Raw genomic sequence first — 16217 nt, forward strand, 5'->3', positions numbered from 1 at the left:
TTTGAGGAACTTTTTTTTTTTTTAAGATTTTAAAAAAATTTTAAGTAATCTGGATGCCTCGGTGGCTCAGTGGCTGAGCATTGCCTTCGGCTTAGGTCGTGATCCCCGGTCCTGGGATCAAGTCCCACATCGGGCTCCCTGCATGGAGCCTGCTTCTCCCTCTGCCTGTGCCTCTGCCTCTCTCTGTGTGTCTCTCATGAATAAATAAATAAAGTCTTAAAAAATTTTTTTTAAAGTGATCTCATGAGGCTCAAACTTACAACCCCAATCAAGAGTCACACGCTCTACAGACTGAGCCAGCCAGGTACCCCAAGGAACTTACTTTTTTTTTTTTATTTAAAGATTTTATTTATTTATTCATGAGAGACACAGAGAGAGAGAGAGAGGCAGAGACGCAGGCAGAGGGAGAAGCAGGCTCCATGCAGGGAGCCCCATGCGGGACTCGATCCTGGGTCTCCAGGATTACACCCCAGGCTGCAGGCAGCGCTAAACCGCTGCGCCACCGGGGCTGCCCCAGGAACTTACTTTGTAATGGGGGAATCAGACAACAAACAAGAAAATAAGAGGGAGTGATAGAGTCTGTAATGAAGGTCAGGGTGATGCAGTAGTGAGTGACAGGGTGAGGGTGAGGAGGGTTGGAGGCCACCCAGATGGAGTGGTCAGCAAAGGCATCACTGAGGAGCTGCCCTTCCTGGCAAGAAGCTAAGCCATGAGCAGATGTGGGAACAGACAGGCAGAGAAGGGAAGGGCCAGTGCAGAGGCCCTGAGTCACGAATGAGCTTGCAGTAATTGAGGAGCAGAAAGAGGGAAAGAGTGTGACCCTTGTACAGTGACCAGAGCGGAGGGTGGTCCATGATGCAGTGGGAAGGAGGCAGGGGTCCCTCACACTGGGCCTTTTAGGTCTGAATAAGGAGCTGGGACTTGGCTCAGTTTTCAGCAGGGGCATGATGTTCTCTAATTTACTTTTTTGAAGAATCACTGTGACTGGTCTGGAAGAGAGTGGGCTGAGGGCGAAGGACCAGGGTGGGGACAGAGTGGCCATCCGGAGGCCCCTGCAGGGGTCCAGGAGCTGCTGCTTCACCTGGAGTGCCGGCAGTGGACGCAGGAAGTGGCGCGACTGCAGGAAGGTTGACTGGCCTCGCTGACGGTTGAACGTGAGGGGCTGAGAGGAAGACGGGAAGCAGAGGGAATACCAGGCATTGGGGAAGAACAACTGAACGGATGGTGGTGCCATTTACTGAGAGGAGAAGGCCGTGGGCTTTGGGGTGGTGGCTGCAGGCGAGTTATTTGTTGCTGCTGTACCTTATAAAGGGGCAAATAAGTATGACAGTGAAGGGAGGAAGTGAATATAATTCAGACTCCACATTCAATTTTGTTAAAAATAACTTGGTACCGGGCTGCCCGGTGTCTCAGGGGTTTAGCGCCTCCTTCAGCCCAGGGCATGATCCTGGGGACCTGGGATCAAGTCCCATGTCGGGCTCCCTGCATGGAGCCTGCTTCTCCCTCTGCCTGTGTCTCTGCCTCTCTCTCTGTGTGTGTCTCTCATGAATAAATAAATACAATCTTTATATAAAAAAAAATAACTTGGAACCTACATATTGTGATACGCCAACAAAAAAGCACACTATCATTGCAATACGACTACAGAAAGGAAATTCGCAGCAAGAGTTTTTGGCTGGTGGCTGTGATTCTCCAGGTGGGGGTGGGTGGGGGTGGGGACACGTGACTCCTAAGGGGTGTGCCATCGCTTGGAATCTCGGGCCTGGAAGGTGGCCAGGGGTGTGGTGCAAAGAAGATAGATGTTGAGAGTTTTCCAGTTGTGCATGTGTGTGTGTGTGTGTGTGTGTGTGTGTGTGTGTGTGTGTCATTGTGCTTGTGTTTTTATTGTATGTTTGCTCTTCTGTCCCATTGCTTTTTGGACGGGCAGGGAGTGTGAAAAAGAATTTGAGGTAAAAAGACTTAGGAATTTGAAAAAGAAGTCAGGGGAAGGCATACTGGCCAACGCCGGCTGTATCAGCAAGGCTATCTGCCACGGCGCCCACGCCTGCTGGGAAAGCCTCCCCAGCGCATGAAGTAATTCAAGGTGGCGACTCTAATCACCAGGGAGTATCTGAGGACGTGGTCCCAGTTACGTTCCCAGGGGAACAATCTTTGGCCTCTTAAGACATCCACTTGTTTTCAGTTTTGAAAGAGCTCACATAGTGAGGGGGTATTTTCCAGAGTTTGAGGTGGTGAAGGGTCAGGAAACACAGACATTAGAGGAAAGGTGAAGGCACAGGGAGCGGTAGCCCAGGGAACAGAAAATTTGGGCGCCAGGTCACTGCCTGCCAAGTCTGGAAGGGATCCCATGGAGGGGTGGCTTGTGTGCTCAGAGATCAATCAGTTATTAAGCACTCAGAACAGCGCATCACCAGATACGGGCACTTCCATGCCGTATCCCATGTTGACATCCATCCCAACCACCCTTCGAGGTAGGACCATTTCCTTATTTGCCCACAAAGGGGAAAGTGAGGTTTTAGAGGGATGGAGTAACTTGCTGGCGGAGGTCACACAGCTGCTAAGTGTCGAGCTGGGATTTGAACTCGGGCATTTTGCAACAGGAAGCCTGGGTCCCTGACTGCCACCACCTCTTTCTCCTCCGTCCAGTCCACCATGCTCCCTAGGTCCAATTCTGTCCTCAGACGGTGGGTTTCAAGCACCTCTAGGCCAGACCCCAGGGTTCAACATGAAGTCCCGTGTGCTGCCAGCTTCTAACCTTGAGCCCAGCTCTTAGTCCTGTCCCCTACTGGGACCTCTGTATCCTTGGGCCTGATCCCTGAGTCCCCACGGCCTGGGACTTGAACCTCAACCCAGAGACTGAGGGCCCCTACTGTCCCCTCTCTGACCTGGCCTTGATCTCTTTCCTGTCCGGACACTAGGAGATGGCTGTCCTCAAGTGCCCCATGGCGGCTCTGAGCTGGATACCTGCGGCCTCCCCAACGCCCCCAGGGAGTGTGCCCCCCCAACCTCACAACTCCTTTACCCAACTCAATCCTCTTCCTTGCCCTGGCAGCTGGATCTGTGCTCCCAGCCCTGGCTCCATCCCAGGGGAGAAGCTCGGGCTCAGTCCTAAGTAGGACACCAGCATGCCTCGTGAAATGCCTGCAGAATGAGTTCTACAGTGCTGGCTGCTGGCGAGGTTTGTGTTTGTGTTTGTGTTTGTTTGTTTGTATGTTTTTAGCCTGCAGCGCTTGAGAGCTTGCTGTGTGCCAGGCACTGAATTAATCATGTCAAATGGATTCCCTCCCGGAACCCTCAAGCAGCCCTGTGAGTCGTGAACAGAAGCTGCAGTGATTACTATTAATGCCCTGGTCTTTCCCCACACCAGAGGTTCTGCTGAGACACCCAGGAGCCCCGAGACCCCAGAAGCAAGAGAAGCAGGCTCTTCCTTGGTCAGGAGCCCACCTCTACTTCCTATCACTCTGACTTGGGGCTCACTACCCTCCTGAGCCAGGGCCAGACTCCAGGCACTGTGGCTGGAGGGAGGTGACCCTCTCCTGCCCATAGCCTGGCTGTGCTCTCATACAGCTGCCTTTGGGTCTCTGTTTGTTTAGGACCCTCCAGGGACAGCTCAGCTGGCCAGGACCGGGGACAGCTCAGCAGATTCTCACAGCCACTGACCCTGCTGCATCACCCACTCAGCTGCTGTCTGCTGCTGAAGACACTCCTGAGAGCTCCAGGCAGGAGGGCCAGATAGTCCCCTGAGCCAGGGAAAGAGCAGCAGGCGTGGGGATGGTCCCAATCCTCCCTGAAGGCTGGGCAGCCTAAGGGGCAGGGGCACCTGAGAACCCCATATTTCCACTGCCCTGTCCCTGCCTGCACCCCTAGCTCCTGAGCAACATATCAGTCATCAGTCACTAGCCGGTCAGAAGGAGAACCAGTCTATGCATTCTGAACAGAAAAATGTAATATAGGGAGGAGATTACATAGGTGGAAGGAGACCCAAGAAGCACCCTAGAGATTAGCAACAGCAAATAGGCACTCCGACCCTTAGGCTAGAGAGACATAGGGAAAAGGCAGTGTTTTTAGTGTCTAGTATGGGAAGCTACTGGACAGGAAGTGGAAGCATAGCCCGGCCTGTCCAGTGGGACTCCAGGGAGGGGCTGTCCGTGGGGGCTGGAACCACGGCCACTGGCCACAAGGAGACATGCTGTCCGAAGAGGGGGAGTGTGGTGGGAGGGGGGGAGAGAGAGAGAGAGAAATACTTGGGTTCTCCCCTCCTCCCTTCCACCAGGAAACCAGAGGATGGAGTGGGGGGTGGGGGTGGGAAATGTGTTCTCCACAGTCCAGAGCGGAACAGGGCAAGGGATGCACGTGAGGGTGAGCAAGCAAATAACCAAGCTTTGGAGAAGTGAGCTGCCCAGAGGGATGGCTGCAACTCCCACTCCTGTTCTGCCCTGAACCTCCCGGGGCTCACGGCTGTCCCAGGCCTGCAGCCACCGGTTAGAGCTCTTTCCTCTCACAAGCTCCAAGGACGCCCAGCCCCCTGGTGACCGGCAGATGGGCCCAAGACAGGGCCCCTGGAAGCACCCGGAGATGTGCCGGAAACACGAGGGCTGCCGGAGGCATCGGTAGTAACTGAGTAGGGGCGGCCCGTGCTCCTGAGCCCAGCCATAGGTCAGAGCCCGGGAGGACGAATCTTTGCTTCCTAGGCTGCTACCGGGGCCCCCAGCAAGCCTTGATCCCCAGAGCTGCTGGGTCCCCTGGCAACATGCTCCTGGGTGCAGGAGGCCTGAGCCTATGGCCAGAATTGCTGCCCGATTATTGCCCGAGCGCCCATCTGACCTGTCTGGGTGCAGGAGACAGCACAAAGCCCTATGCTGGGGACAGGTAGGAGAATCCGGGCCACTCATGCCCATGAACATTGCCCTGGGTGGCAAATCTGTGCACCCTGACCCAGCCTGGCAGCACCACGGATGGAGGCGGGGGAGTCCCAGGAATGCCTTTGGGGTGTGACAGGCCCCTCTGAGGGAAGGCCTGTGCCCAACCGCAGCCAGGTGGTCAGGAGCCTGCAACGGGGATGCTCCTCTACATAGGGGAGTAGCAAGCCTTGTCTCCACCCCACATACAGGCAGAAAGGCCTGGTGAACCTTCCTCCAAATGTCCTGCCATCTCTGCCAAGGTCCCCATGATAACGATAACTGTGTATACTGAACACTAATGTGCCCAGTGCTGGGGCTAAGTGATTTTCTTTTTCTTTTTCTTTTTAAAGATTTTTATTTATTCATGAGAGAGAGGCAGAGACAGAAGCAGGCTCCACACAAGGAGCCCAATGCGGGACTCGATCCCGGACCCTAGGATCACGCCCTGAGCCAAAGGCAGATGCTCAACCACTGAGCCACCCAGGGAATCCCAGTGATTTTTTTCTCATTTATCCTGAAAAGGACTTTGCGGGATAGGTACCACAGACATCCTCATGGGTGGGTTAGAAAATACGGCCCACAGTCCAATAAAAATTTGAAGATGGATGGGACACCATCTTCATAAATAAAATCTTTAAAAGAAAAATTGAAGATGGTGACAGTAACGTTAGCATAAAAGGAAAGAGCACTCCCAGAGATCCAAGGAAGGGGATTCACGTCTGAGTAAAGTGGAAAAACATGAAGGCAATTCACAGGAAATAGAAAGTTATGAAACCAATTCTTCAGAGGAGATTCTCCACCCACAACGATCAACCCACACGCAGGCAGAAAATACAAAGGGGGAACCTGTTGTGGCCCACACAATCCCCACAGCGATTTCACATCAAGAAATAAAAACAGGGCACCTGGGTGGCTCAGTCGGTTGAGTGTCTGCCTGGGGTTGAGGGTCCTGGGATAGGGCCCTGTGGCCGGCTCCCTGCTCAGTGGGGAGCCTACTTCTCCCTCTCCCTCTGCCCCTCCCCTGCCCGTACTCTCTGTCTCCCCCTCTCTCTCAAATAAGTAAATAAAATCTTTTAAAAACATTTTTTTTAATTAAAAAAAAAAAAGTCAAAACCCTGGTTTCTGGCTTCTTTTGAACAATCAGAATGTCTGGCACCACTGGGCTGTCATTCTGATTGGAATGTTGGCTGGAGCCAGAAAGCTGCTAGCTCCTTTGGACTGTGATCTGGCCCCGGGGCGCAGTCCCCATCCCTGTCCGGCTCCCCTAACATCTTTCATCTGGTCCTTCTGCGCCCCCTGCCCAGCCCCATGGGCATTTCGGGGGGACCCTCCGCGGACTGGTGGGGCGCTGCTGCCACCTGGTGGCCACAGCTCACACCTTCCATCATGGCCATTCGCACTGTGCCATCCCGTCCTCTCACCCAACCCCTGAGAACAGGATACGCACCCATCTTACAGATGGGAAAACAGAAGAGGCAAGCTCAGAAATTACCGACGAGAGAACAGATGAGCAAGGCTAAGTGAATGGATTGTTCAGGCTACCCGTCCTTCCTGATACTGCCGGCAGTGGAATCCTGCTCCTTCTGGAACCCAGTCCAGGGTACTTGAGGCTCTGTGCTGCCACAACAGGCCCTACGGTGGCGTCCACGCTGGTCCGGGTGGAGGGAGCCCGTGGCTTCCTGGCATAAGCCAGGACTCTACAATGAGTACTTTTAGAAGACAGGGCAGGCTGGGGACGCTCATCACATTTCTTGGCATGCAGAAACCATGACGAGTGCATCTGCTACTTGTCTATGGTCAAGTAGGCCTTGAACTCAGGATTTCTAAGGTCAAAGGCAAGGCCACTTTTCATACCACCATGCTGCCTCCCCAGGCCTGAGAAGGCTTCTCTTTCCCTTTTGCTTTCCCCGATCCTACTTATCCCAAAGAGCCCGGCACCCACCCTGCTTCCTCCAGGAAGCCTCCCTGACCACCTCAGTTCCCTTCTTCCAAACTCCCCCTAATCTGAGCACCTACCAAGACTGGTCCACAGTACTCTTCTGGGGCCGAAAGCATCCTGCCCTGTGGTACCAGGTAACTGCCTGATGCCTGTAGGTCTTGCCCCTCCAGCTGGCGGGGAGATTCCTTGGAGGTAGGGCATCCTGTCCCCTCTGGGGTGCTGGGATGTAAGCAATATGCATTGAAAATCTATTATTACTTGAGCCATGTGACAGAACTTTGGGAAATCCCAGAATGATCTAGAGCTTGCATCCTAAAATACAACCCTGGGCATGTCACTCCTCTACTTCAATCCTTTCAGTGGCTCTCCACTGCCCTCAGAACACAACCCAAAGCTCCTTCCCACGCTGACTAAGCCATCTCTCACTGCATCTAGCACTCCTCCACATACCCTGTGTTCTAGCTCTGCAGCATTTCAGTCCCCTGATGAAAGGTGCTCATGCCCACCTCTGGGCCTTTGCATATATGCCTCAGCTCAGGTATTACTTCTTTCAGGAAGCCTTCCTTAGTTGCCATGTCTCAGTTAGGGGCTGACCCCTCCACTGGGCGCCAGTGGCACCTGTTACCACCCTATCCTAACACTTACACTGCGTGTAACTGACCACCAATGTCTGTTTCCCTCCCCAGACTGTGGGCCTTGGGAGGGACACGGCCCTCATCCACCTGACTTCCCACCATATCCCAGCAGCTCAGGCTGACTCCTGCAGGCGCCAGAGGTGTGCGGTAGACCCTCATCAAATGAACACACTAGAGGCCCTGGGGGGCTCAGTCGGTGAAGCGTCTGCCTTCAGCTTGGGTCATGATCTCAGGGTCCTGGGATTGAGCCCCGAGTTGTGCTCCTTGCTCAGCGGGGAGTCGGCTTCTCCTTCAATCTCCCCACCCTACTCCTGCTTGTGTACACATATGCTCTCTCTTGAATAAAGAAACAAAATCTTAAAAAAAAAAAAGAAATTAAAAAATGAACACCTGAAAGAGGAGTCCCATTTTTATGAATAGCAGGTGTCCAGCGAGCACATGTCACACTGGGGCATGTCTATCCAATGGGTAGAGAGTCATGCAAACTCCAGAGACATTTTCATCGTTCAAGCCCTTTATTCTCAGCAGTTCACGTCGCTGATTCACCAAGCTAGAGCTCCTCATAGTAAGCAGGAGTTCGTTCATCTTTCTTCCATATTGTAATCTTGTCCTCATGGTCAAAACTGGGTTTGGGCCCAAAAGGTTAAAGAGGTCGCACTCTGTTGCAGGGAGCCAGGGCCACCCTCGTGGATTAGTCTTGTTTGGTTCACAGGCAAATACTTGAGCAAGCTTAGTATGTGACGGCCCCACAGTGCAGTAAGACAGTGCAATGGTTCTAGGCATCTGGCAGGCAAAGGCACGTTACACACAGGCCTTGGAGAAAATCCAGGCCATTCTCTCCTTCTCCACATGCATTTTCTCAGCCATCCGTGACCCTGGCCCTCCTTCCCTGGTCTACCAGAAACCACAGCCCGTGTGCTACCGAATACACTTTCATTCCCCCCAACCCCCCCATATAGATCTGCTTCCGAGTGTGTTCCAGGTTTCTCCCCTGCCTTCAAGAACATCCAGTTTTGTTCAGGTCCCTCTTAATGGCACTTCATAAATATACATTCTGGGGCCTGACAAAACAGGCTGTCCTCTTCCAAACCACTTCTAAAACTGCGTGTTCGAAACCACGGAGCTAGGACAGAACTCAGGTGGGGTGCACCCTAGCTTACCACGGGTGGCCACTTCTGACTGCAGGCCTGTCTGGTCCACTACTGCGTGTCCCCAGTCCCAGTGACACCCCAGAGGTATCTGGGAAGGCTTCCTGAGTCCTGAGGCCCTGGCCACACACCAGACCAACTCCACTGGAATCTCTGGGTGTGGGGTGGGGGGATCCTGGCCTCAGCCACAGCTGCAGCTGCCCAGGTACCACAAGCAGCCAAGTCGAGAAGCCTGAGCTGGGGTTCTAGCACACAGGAGATTCTCAGTAAGCTCAGGAACCCACAAATAGACTGCTTATCTCATTATCTGCTCTCCTGTGCTTCCTATTTGTATTAGAAATGTGAGCAGGAAAGAGAAAGGAAAATGAGGTACGAGCATCTCACAGAGTGAATCCAGTGCCGGGAGAGGGCCGGCGGGGACTGAGCTTCTCTTGCGCTATGCATCTTCCTGTTTCACAAGCCGAGGAGCGAGGTGCGGACTCTCACACAGGCACATATGTATTTCATAAAAGCCCTCCAAAAACCAGAGCTGCCGGCTTTAGGCACTACAGTTACAATACCACGGAGATGTTCTTGGAAGTACGTCTAAACTGCCACCGGTTTTTGCCCCCACTCTCTAACCTGGGTCGGTTCCAAAATGTAGAATTTGTATTAAAGATCAGGCCCGACCACCTTTTCCCTCTGCTGTGAACCTTGAGATGTACCTTAGCCCAAGTGACAACTGAGCAGTGATGATTCAACAGGGGGGTTGAACAGATTCAACTCCCAACGGGTCGGTCTGCCTTGAACAGGAACTGTTTTTCCATTTCCAGGTCCTTAGAAAGGGATGACAGTGGATTGATCTCACCAAGTTCTGAAGATTGGCCACCTGGTCCGCAGTGTGGAAGGATCCTGAGGCAGCCCCTGGGCTGAGCCGAAGGACGCCAGGCTGATTCCCAGTGCCTGACCCAGCCGGGGGCAGGGCCGCGACCACATGCGGGCTTCTGTGTGCAGCTGGGCCAGCTGCTGCTGGGGCCACTCTGAGACCACTTTGAGGGGGTGCGTTCCTGCTACCAATGTCCATTTACATTTATATTGCACTTCACAGTGTACAATGAGCTTCCCGTCCTTAGCCTCAGGCCATTCTCACCACAACCCTATGTATTAGGTCTTTGTGGATGGGAAAACTGAGATCAGGTTGTGTCCTATATGTCTAAGGCCCTACAACCAACTGACAGCACAGTCACTGCTGCCTCCAGGCCCTGAAACCACCAGGGGTTCCCCCTGCCTCCTGACTTCCAACAGGAAAGCAAGCCATCACCTGTGCTCCCCCACCTACTGGGCTTTTGCTCACCTGCTGCACAGAGTTGCCTAAGTGATTTGCATGCCCTGTTCTCTAGTCCAGGGAACACAATAGCAGTGGTGTACAACAGCCTCACACGCCCCACGGGACACACCCTCAAAATCTCCCCTTCCCTGGGACAGCCTCTGGATTTGCCTAAACATATTCCAGAACTGTTACCTGGCCACACCTGCCCCAGGGCTGAGCCAAGAATCTCCTGAGAACCTTTCCACAAGCCCTTGCTCCCCTGCTAGGGAGGGCTCCGAGGGGGTTCACTGCCCAGGGTGACTCAGCTCCCAGGGTGAGTCGGCTGTGCTGTCTCCTGATGCCACATGGAGGACGTGAACTGTCAGGCTAGGCAGTTCAGGACTCCTCCAGTGGGCCCCTGCCCTTGCTACCTGCACCACCCCATCGCACACAGGTAATATTCACCTGGGTGGCCCACACCGGGGGCCAGGCCTGGATGAAGTGAAAGCACAGGCAAGACTGGTCATAAGCTACAGCAAGTCTGTATCAACCGGACCTGCGATCCAGGCTGTCGTGACTTCAGATGGGAACCACTTCTTCTGCAGACCTAACAAGTGGTTCTGGCCAGAGCCTTTCACACTCCCCTCTGCCAGGTGCTCTTGCAAGACCCACCACCTCCTCTGGCTGCCCTTCACTCTCCCTTGGCCGGATCTCCCCCTCCACCCCTGCCTCCTCTTCGCTTCCTTTCCCTGGCCAGCTCACAGCATCTAAGCCTCCTCCATCCCTTAGCAGCACGGGGCTCCAGGCAGGGCACCCTAAGAGGGCAGGCTCCAGCCCCAGGGAGCTGGGCTTGGGGCCCTGGCCAGGAAGCTGGAAGGCACATATCCCCTCTGCCCGTTCACTTCCACGAGGCTCCATTCTGGGTTCCCTTTCTTGTCCTGGGCCTCCAGGACTGTCACCAGCTGGCCCGCCTGCAGACTCACTTCATGGCTGCTTCTGGCCACAAAGGGGTACACCGCCACCACCTGAAACACATGGAGGATGACACAGTAATGGTTGGGGTGGGAGGACCACCCAGAGAGGCTGCTCATCCTGTTCCCTCCACCCAACTCAGTCCCCATGGCTGAGCAGTCACCGCCTCCCCAGGACACACTTTATGCTATCGAGGAAGGCTACCCCTGCCATTGCCACACCAATCCCTACTGCGTGCCAGGCTCTGTGCCAGCACTTTACCTGGGGTTGATTTTCACAATGCTGTAATTCTCCTTGCCCCATTTTTCAGCTAAGGAAATGGAGACTCCGAGAAGTCAAAGAACTCATTTAAAATCACACAGCAATGAAGCCAGGCCTGTCTGAATGGGTGCCCTCGGTCCACTGTTGGCACCCCACTGAGAGGACGTGGCACCCTCTCCCCCAACACCCTCCCTGGATCTCAGGATGTCATCTGCCCAGGTCTGCTTGCCACCTTGGAGTAGAGCCTGGGGATTAGGAGACTTGGTTATCTTTTTAAGGAAAGCCATTGAACTGAAGAAAAAATTGGAGGGGAGAGCATTTATTAGGCTAATATTTCACCCCCCCCCGGCCTCAGTTTCATCATCTGTGAAATGGAAATAGTAACATCCTCCCCCTCCAGGCAATTGTGGGAATTCAATGACCGAGGTATACACCTGCACCTGGTACATGCTCAGGGCTCAGTAAACACACGCTGCTCTGGTTACATTTACCATTCCTGTTACTGTGGCCAAGCTTCAGGAATAATCAGAAGCAAGGGAGGACTGGGCCGATCCCACACACGTGGACCCATGAACATAGGAAGCAGCTGATGTGTCTGGGAAGCTGGATGGGGCTCCTAGAGACATTGCCCACACTGGGTGGAACTGGGGCTGAGCTGGGGGGCCAGGCCCTCCTGGGAGCTCCCTGTGGTCCTTGGCTGATAGGCGGGAACATCCAGTTAGAGGCTGCCCCAGTGCACTGCTTGTGGCTTATGCTCCAGGCACTGGCCCTCAGAGCCTTCCTGGGGTTGTGCCACAAGCTGCACACCTCAGACTCTGCCGGCTTCTATGCAGCCCCCATGCAGCCCACTTGAGGCTCCTCCTGGCCTCAGGCATCCCTCCCCCTCACTCCCCCGGCTAGTCACCGCCAGCCTCTGGGTTCCCACTGCTGTTCCCTGTCACCGCTCCCACCCTTTGTGCTGCTTACCTGTCCCCTGTGAAGCTCTTCTGTAACTGGGAGTGCAGTTTCCATTTACTAAGGCTCACATATGCCCAGCCGGGCCTCCCTATCTCATCCAGCCCTCACAGCGACCCCTCTGAGCTCCTCCCTCCTCAAGGACTCTCTCAGCAAAGCCAAACCCTTCGATGGCTTCCTATCACTTTTGTTGTTGTTTTGAGATATAATTCAAATGCTATTAACGATCCTCTTTTTAAAGTGTACAGTTCAGTAGTTTTGAATGGGTTCAAAGCCTGTGCCACCACATTACTAATTCCAGAACATTTTCGTCACCTCAAAAAGAAAGAAACCCCATACCAGATAGCAGTCCCTTCCCAACCCGCACCCCAGCCCCTGCCAACCACTGATCTACTTCCTATCTCTATGCACTTGCCTAGGGATCCCTGGGTGGCGCAGCGGTTTAGCGCCTGCCTTTGGCCCAGGGCGCGATCCTGGAGACCCGGGATCGAATCCCACGTCGGGCTCCCGGTGCATGGAGCCTGCTTCTCCCTCTGCCTCTCTCTCTCTCTCTCTCTCTGTGACTATCATGAATAAATAAATAAAATCTTTAAAAAAAAAAATTCTATGCACTTGCCTATTCTGGCCATTTCATATGAACAGAGTCATACGACACGTGGCGTTTGTACCAAACTACATGTGGCAGCACATAATGGCACTTCCTTCTTTTCTGTGGTCAAGTAATATTTCATTGTATGGCTATGCCACATTTTGCTTATCCATTCATCCACTGATGCACATTTTGGTTGTTTCTGCTTTCTGGAAATTATGAATAATGCTACTATGAACATGCATGTAGGTTTCCCACTGCTTTGAAGCGAAGGCTGACCCCCTCGCCAGAGCCACAAGGCCCTGCTGGCTTGGCCCTGCCCATCTCTCTATCAGCACCTCACCCCTACCTGCCCTTCCCCGGCCACACTCCTTTCATTTAGCTTCTCATGCACCCCACCTTTGTCCACATACATATACTGGGCTTTTGCGCTCACTATGCACACCTTCTGGGGAGCTCTTCCCATCCACACCCTGGCACGCTCTCTTTATCCAATTAATCCCTGCTCACCCTTCAAATCTGAGCAAAAGCATCGTTCTCAGAAAAGCCTTTCTTGAACTTCTCCTATACCCAGTGCTCTGGCATTTATCACTGCCACAACTTCACAATTATCCACATGATTATTTGATCAATTGCTGTTTTCTCCACCCCCAGATTATAAATCTGAGGAAGGCAAGGACCAAGATTTACTTTTGCTCATCATTACATCTCTTATCTAGCACACTGCCTGGCAAATACTGAATGAATGAATGAATGAATGAATGAATAAACGAACGAACGAACAAACAAATCCTACTTGCCCTGCTGATAGGGAGCAAGGAGTTATTGACATGGTAGGGATGAGAGGCTCCTTTTTCCCAGTCCACTCCTGACCAGGACACTGGTGTGGCCAACTGACCAAGGCCCTGGCCTCACAGTGTGGGACCCTCTCCACACAGGAACAAAGTCAAGGCCCCCCACTCCAGGTGACCATGGGGAGGCAAACCCCATCCCTCTCCCAGACTCACCTGGGTCACCACTGGGACAGAGGAGACTGGGGCTGGGGTGGGCTCTGGTGTCAGGTGACGGGAGTCCTTGTGAGGCCATTCTTGCCCTCGGACCTCCTCCTGACTGGGGGTGACACGGTACAGCTCCAGTTTCCCAGCCGGTACGTACCCTCGATGTCCTAAGGGACATACATGTAGAACGTTATCTGGCTGCAGACCACCCTTCCCACCCCTTCTGGTGGTAGAGGAAGTCACCACCATCCATGGATGTGAATGCCTCCAGCACAGCTTCCCAGCACTAAAGAGGACCTGAAAAGGTCATCCAGGAACCTCACAATCCCACCCCTAACCCACCTACACTCCCTGTTTCCAGCTTCTGCTTGCACACCCCTGGTGACAGGGAGCTCATTCTCTACCAAGGCAGCCCACTCTGTTTTGAACAGCTTTGACAGAAATAAAAGGTTCTTCTTCTGGCTGGCATGAAAACTGCTTTCCTGGTGTGGGGCCCACTGGCCCCCTTCTCCTCAAGCATAGGCCTAGAGTAGGGCTGCTTCCTCACCCAGGATGGCTTCTTCCAAGAGGCAGAAACTGCTCCTCTCTTCGCTAAGTGGCCCCAGTTCCTGCTCATGAACAACTACTCCAGTGCTGTTCTGGTTGCCATCACTGCATGTGGCCAGCACCTCTCGAGAGCTTGCTAAGTGCCAGAACTGGCATCGATTGTCCCGTCTTCACATCAACCCTCCAGCTCAGTCTCCATTAGATGGCTGAGCCACCGGAGCTCAGAGAGCCTCTCTAACTTCTCTGAGATCACCCGGGTAGTAAAGTGGTAGACCGGGGACCCAAACTCTGTCCTCTTGACCCCAGCAGCCAGCTCGGATCCTCATTTGGCTGTTTGTCAACTAGTCATGAGGCTGTCCTTTCATGGTTTCTGCTGGCTTGTAACATTTTTCTCCGTGCCTAGCGTGGAGCCCAACGTGGGCTTGAACTCAAAGCTCTGAGATCAAGACCTGAGCTGAGATCAAGAGTCAATACTTAATTTTCTGATAGAACAAGTCTAAGGTTTAAAGAGTGAGTCTATCAATAATATGAATAAGGGGTACCTGGGTGGCTCAGTGGTTGAGCATCTGCCTTCAGCTCAGGTCATAGTCCTGGGGTCCAGTGATTGAGTCACACATGGGCTCCCTGCAAGGAGCCTGCTTCTCACTCTGCCTATGTCTGCCTCTTTGTGTCTCTCATGAATAAATAAAATCTTAATAAAAATAATATGAATAAAATCACGGGTTTGTGTACTAGTTATACCTTTTCTCAGATCATAAAAATATTCCCGTAACAATTATAATAAACCGTCTGGAGGGGTAAAACTGTCCATGGATCCCCTCCCAATAATCCTGCATGGCCCTCCACTTGGGGGCCACATGCCTCTCTCTGGAAGACACTGCCAGGCCACCTCCTCTTGGGTGCAAGGTATCACCTGCCATCTGTCCAATTATACTGGGGCACCCAGACATGAGCAGCACATCCAACGGTGGAACCAGTGCATGGGAGACAGGCCCACACATCCCTCATTCTGGATGCCAGATGTCTCCCATGTAGCTGGGATCGAAGCACCCCCTCTGCATATCTACCTCTTTCAGGGTGAGGCTAGAGTTCTCTCCATATCTGTCTACCTCAGTGGTCTGTGAGGTCACCAAGGCAGCGTCCTAGTCTTCCTTGCACAGTGCCCAGCACACAGCAGGTGCCTGATAACGGATCTGTGGCATGTCACTGACCACACTGAGCTGGCTGTGCCCCAAGCCATGCATTTTTCACCTGTGCCAATTCCCATCCTGGATTTGCACAGTCAGACCCCTGCCCACACCAGTGCCTGCATCTCCCTGCTGGCTTCCCATTGCGGGTTTCCCCAGAGGGAGGGGAAGAGCCCATGAAGCTCCACATACCCCCAGTGTCCACTAGCCAGCGGCTGCTGTTGCCTTTTGTGTCCTTGTTTTGAAGGAGAGCCACAATTTGGCCCCGTGGCAGTGTCAGGTCCAGAGTCCCGGCTCCGCTGATGTTGCTCGTCACCTGGTACAGCTTTTCGGGGCCATACCTGCTCAGGAGAGCCTGCACCTGGCGTTCAGCCCCTGGAAGGAGTGGCTGGGGGGGAGGAGGGATGAAGAGAGACACAGGTGCCTGAGTCGGCATGTCCAAGCCAGTGCCTGTATTTGCCCGCCCGCCCGCTGACAGCCAGGAGTCGTGGGCCGAGCCTACCTCTGCTGCCAGTGGGCAATTGTCTCCTCACTAATAGATGGCTGACTTGGAGGAAGAACACAGACTCTCAGTATCCAAAGGAAGCTCAGAAAAAAAACCCTCTAATTTAGGGAGCCTGGGTGGCTCAGAGGTTGAGTGTCTGCCTTTGGCTCAGGTGGTGATCCTGGGGTCCTGGGATCGAGTCCTGCATCGGGGTCTCCAGAAGAAGCCTGCTTCTCCTTCTGCCTGTGTCTCTGCCTCTCTCTTTCTGTCTCTCATGAATAAATAAGTAAAATCTTTAAAACAAAAACCTTTAAT

The 16217-nt window shown here is 53.4% G+C and overlaps 1 protein-coding gene and 1 long non-coding RNA gene across 4 annotated transcripts in view; one reads left to right on the plus strand and one right to left on the minus strand.

Annotated features, from left to right (window-relative positions):
• The first annotated feature begins 2401 nt into the window (after positions 1–2401).
• On the plus strand, positions 2402–7871 carry LOC140632490 (uncharacterized). Its single transcript, XR_012030089.1, has 3 exons — positions 2402–2471; positions 3053–3178; positions 7527–7871. It is a non-coding gene; the product is annotated as an uncharacterized lncRNA (long non-coding RNA).
• A 100-nt stretch (positions 7872–7971) lies between these two features.
• The window catches only part of ARHGEF37 (Rho guanine nucleotide exchange factor 37), a 55654-nt gene continuing 47408 nt past the window's right edge, over positions 7972–16217 (minus strand). For all 3 annotated transcript variants that reach the window (XM_072824561.1, XM_072824560.1, XM_072824559.1), the window contains exons 11-13: positions 15611–15806; positions 13695–13852; positions 7972–10936 (exon numbers count right to left, since the gene is read on the minus strand). In XM_072824561.1, the coding sequence (XP_072680662.1) occupies positions 10727–10936; positions 13695–13852; positions 15611–15806 (564 nt within the window). In that variant the 3' untranslated portion in view covers positions 7972–10726. The remainder of the gene's footprint in view (positions 10937–13694; positions 13853–15610; positions 15807–16217) is intronic.

This window comes from Canis lupus, chromosome 4, assembly GCF_048164855.1.
Source record: "Canis lupus baileyi chromosome 4, mCanLup2.hap1, whole genome shotgun sequence".
In the NCBI taxonomy this organism is placed as follows: domain Eukaryota; kingdom Metazoa; phylum Chordata; class Mammalia; order Carnivora; family Canidae; genus Canis; species Canis lupus.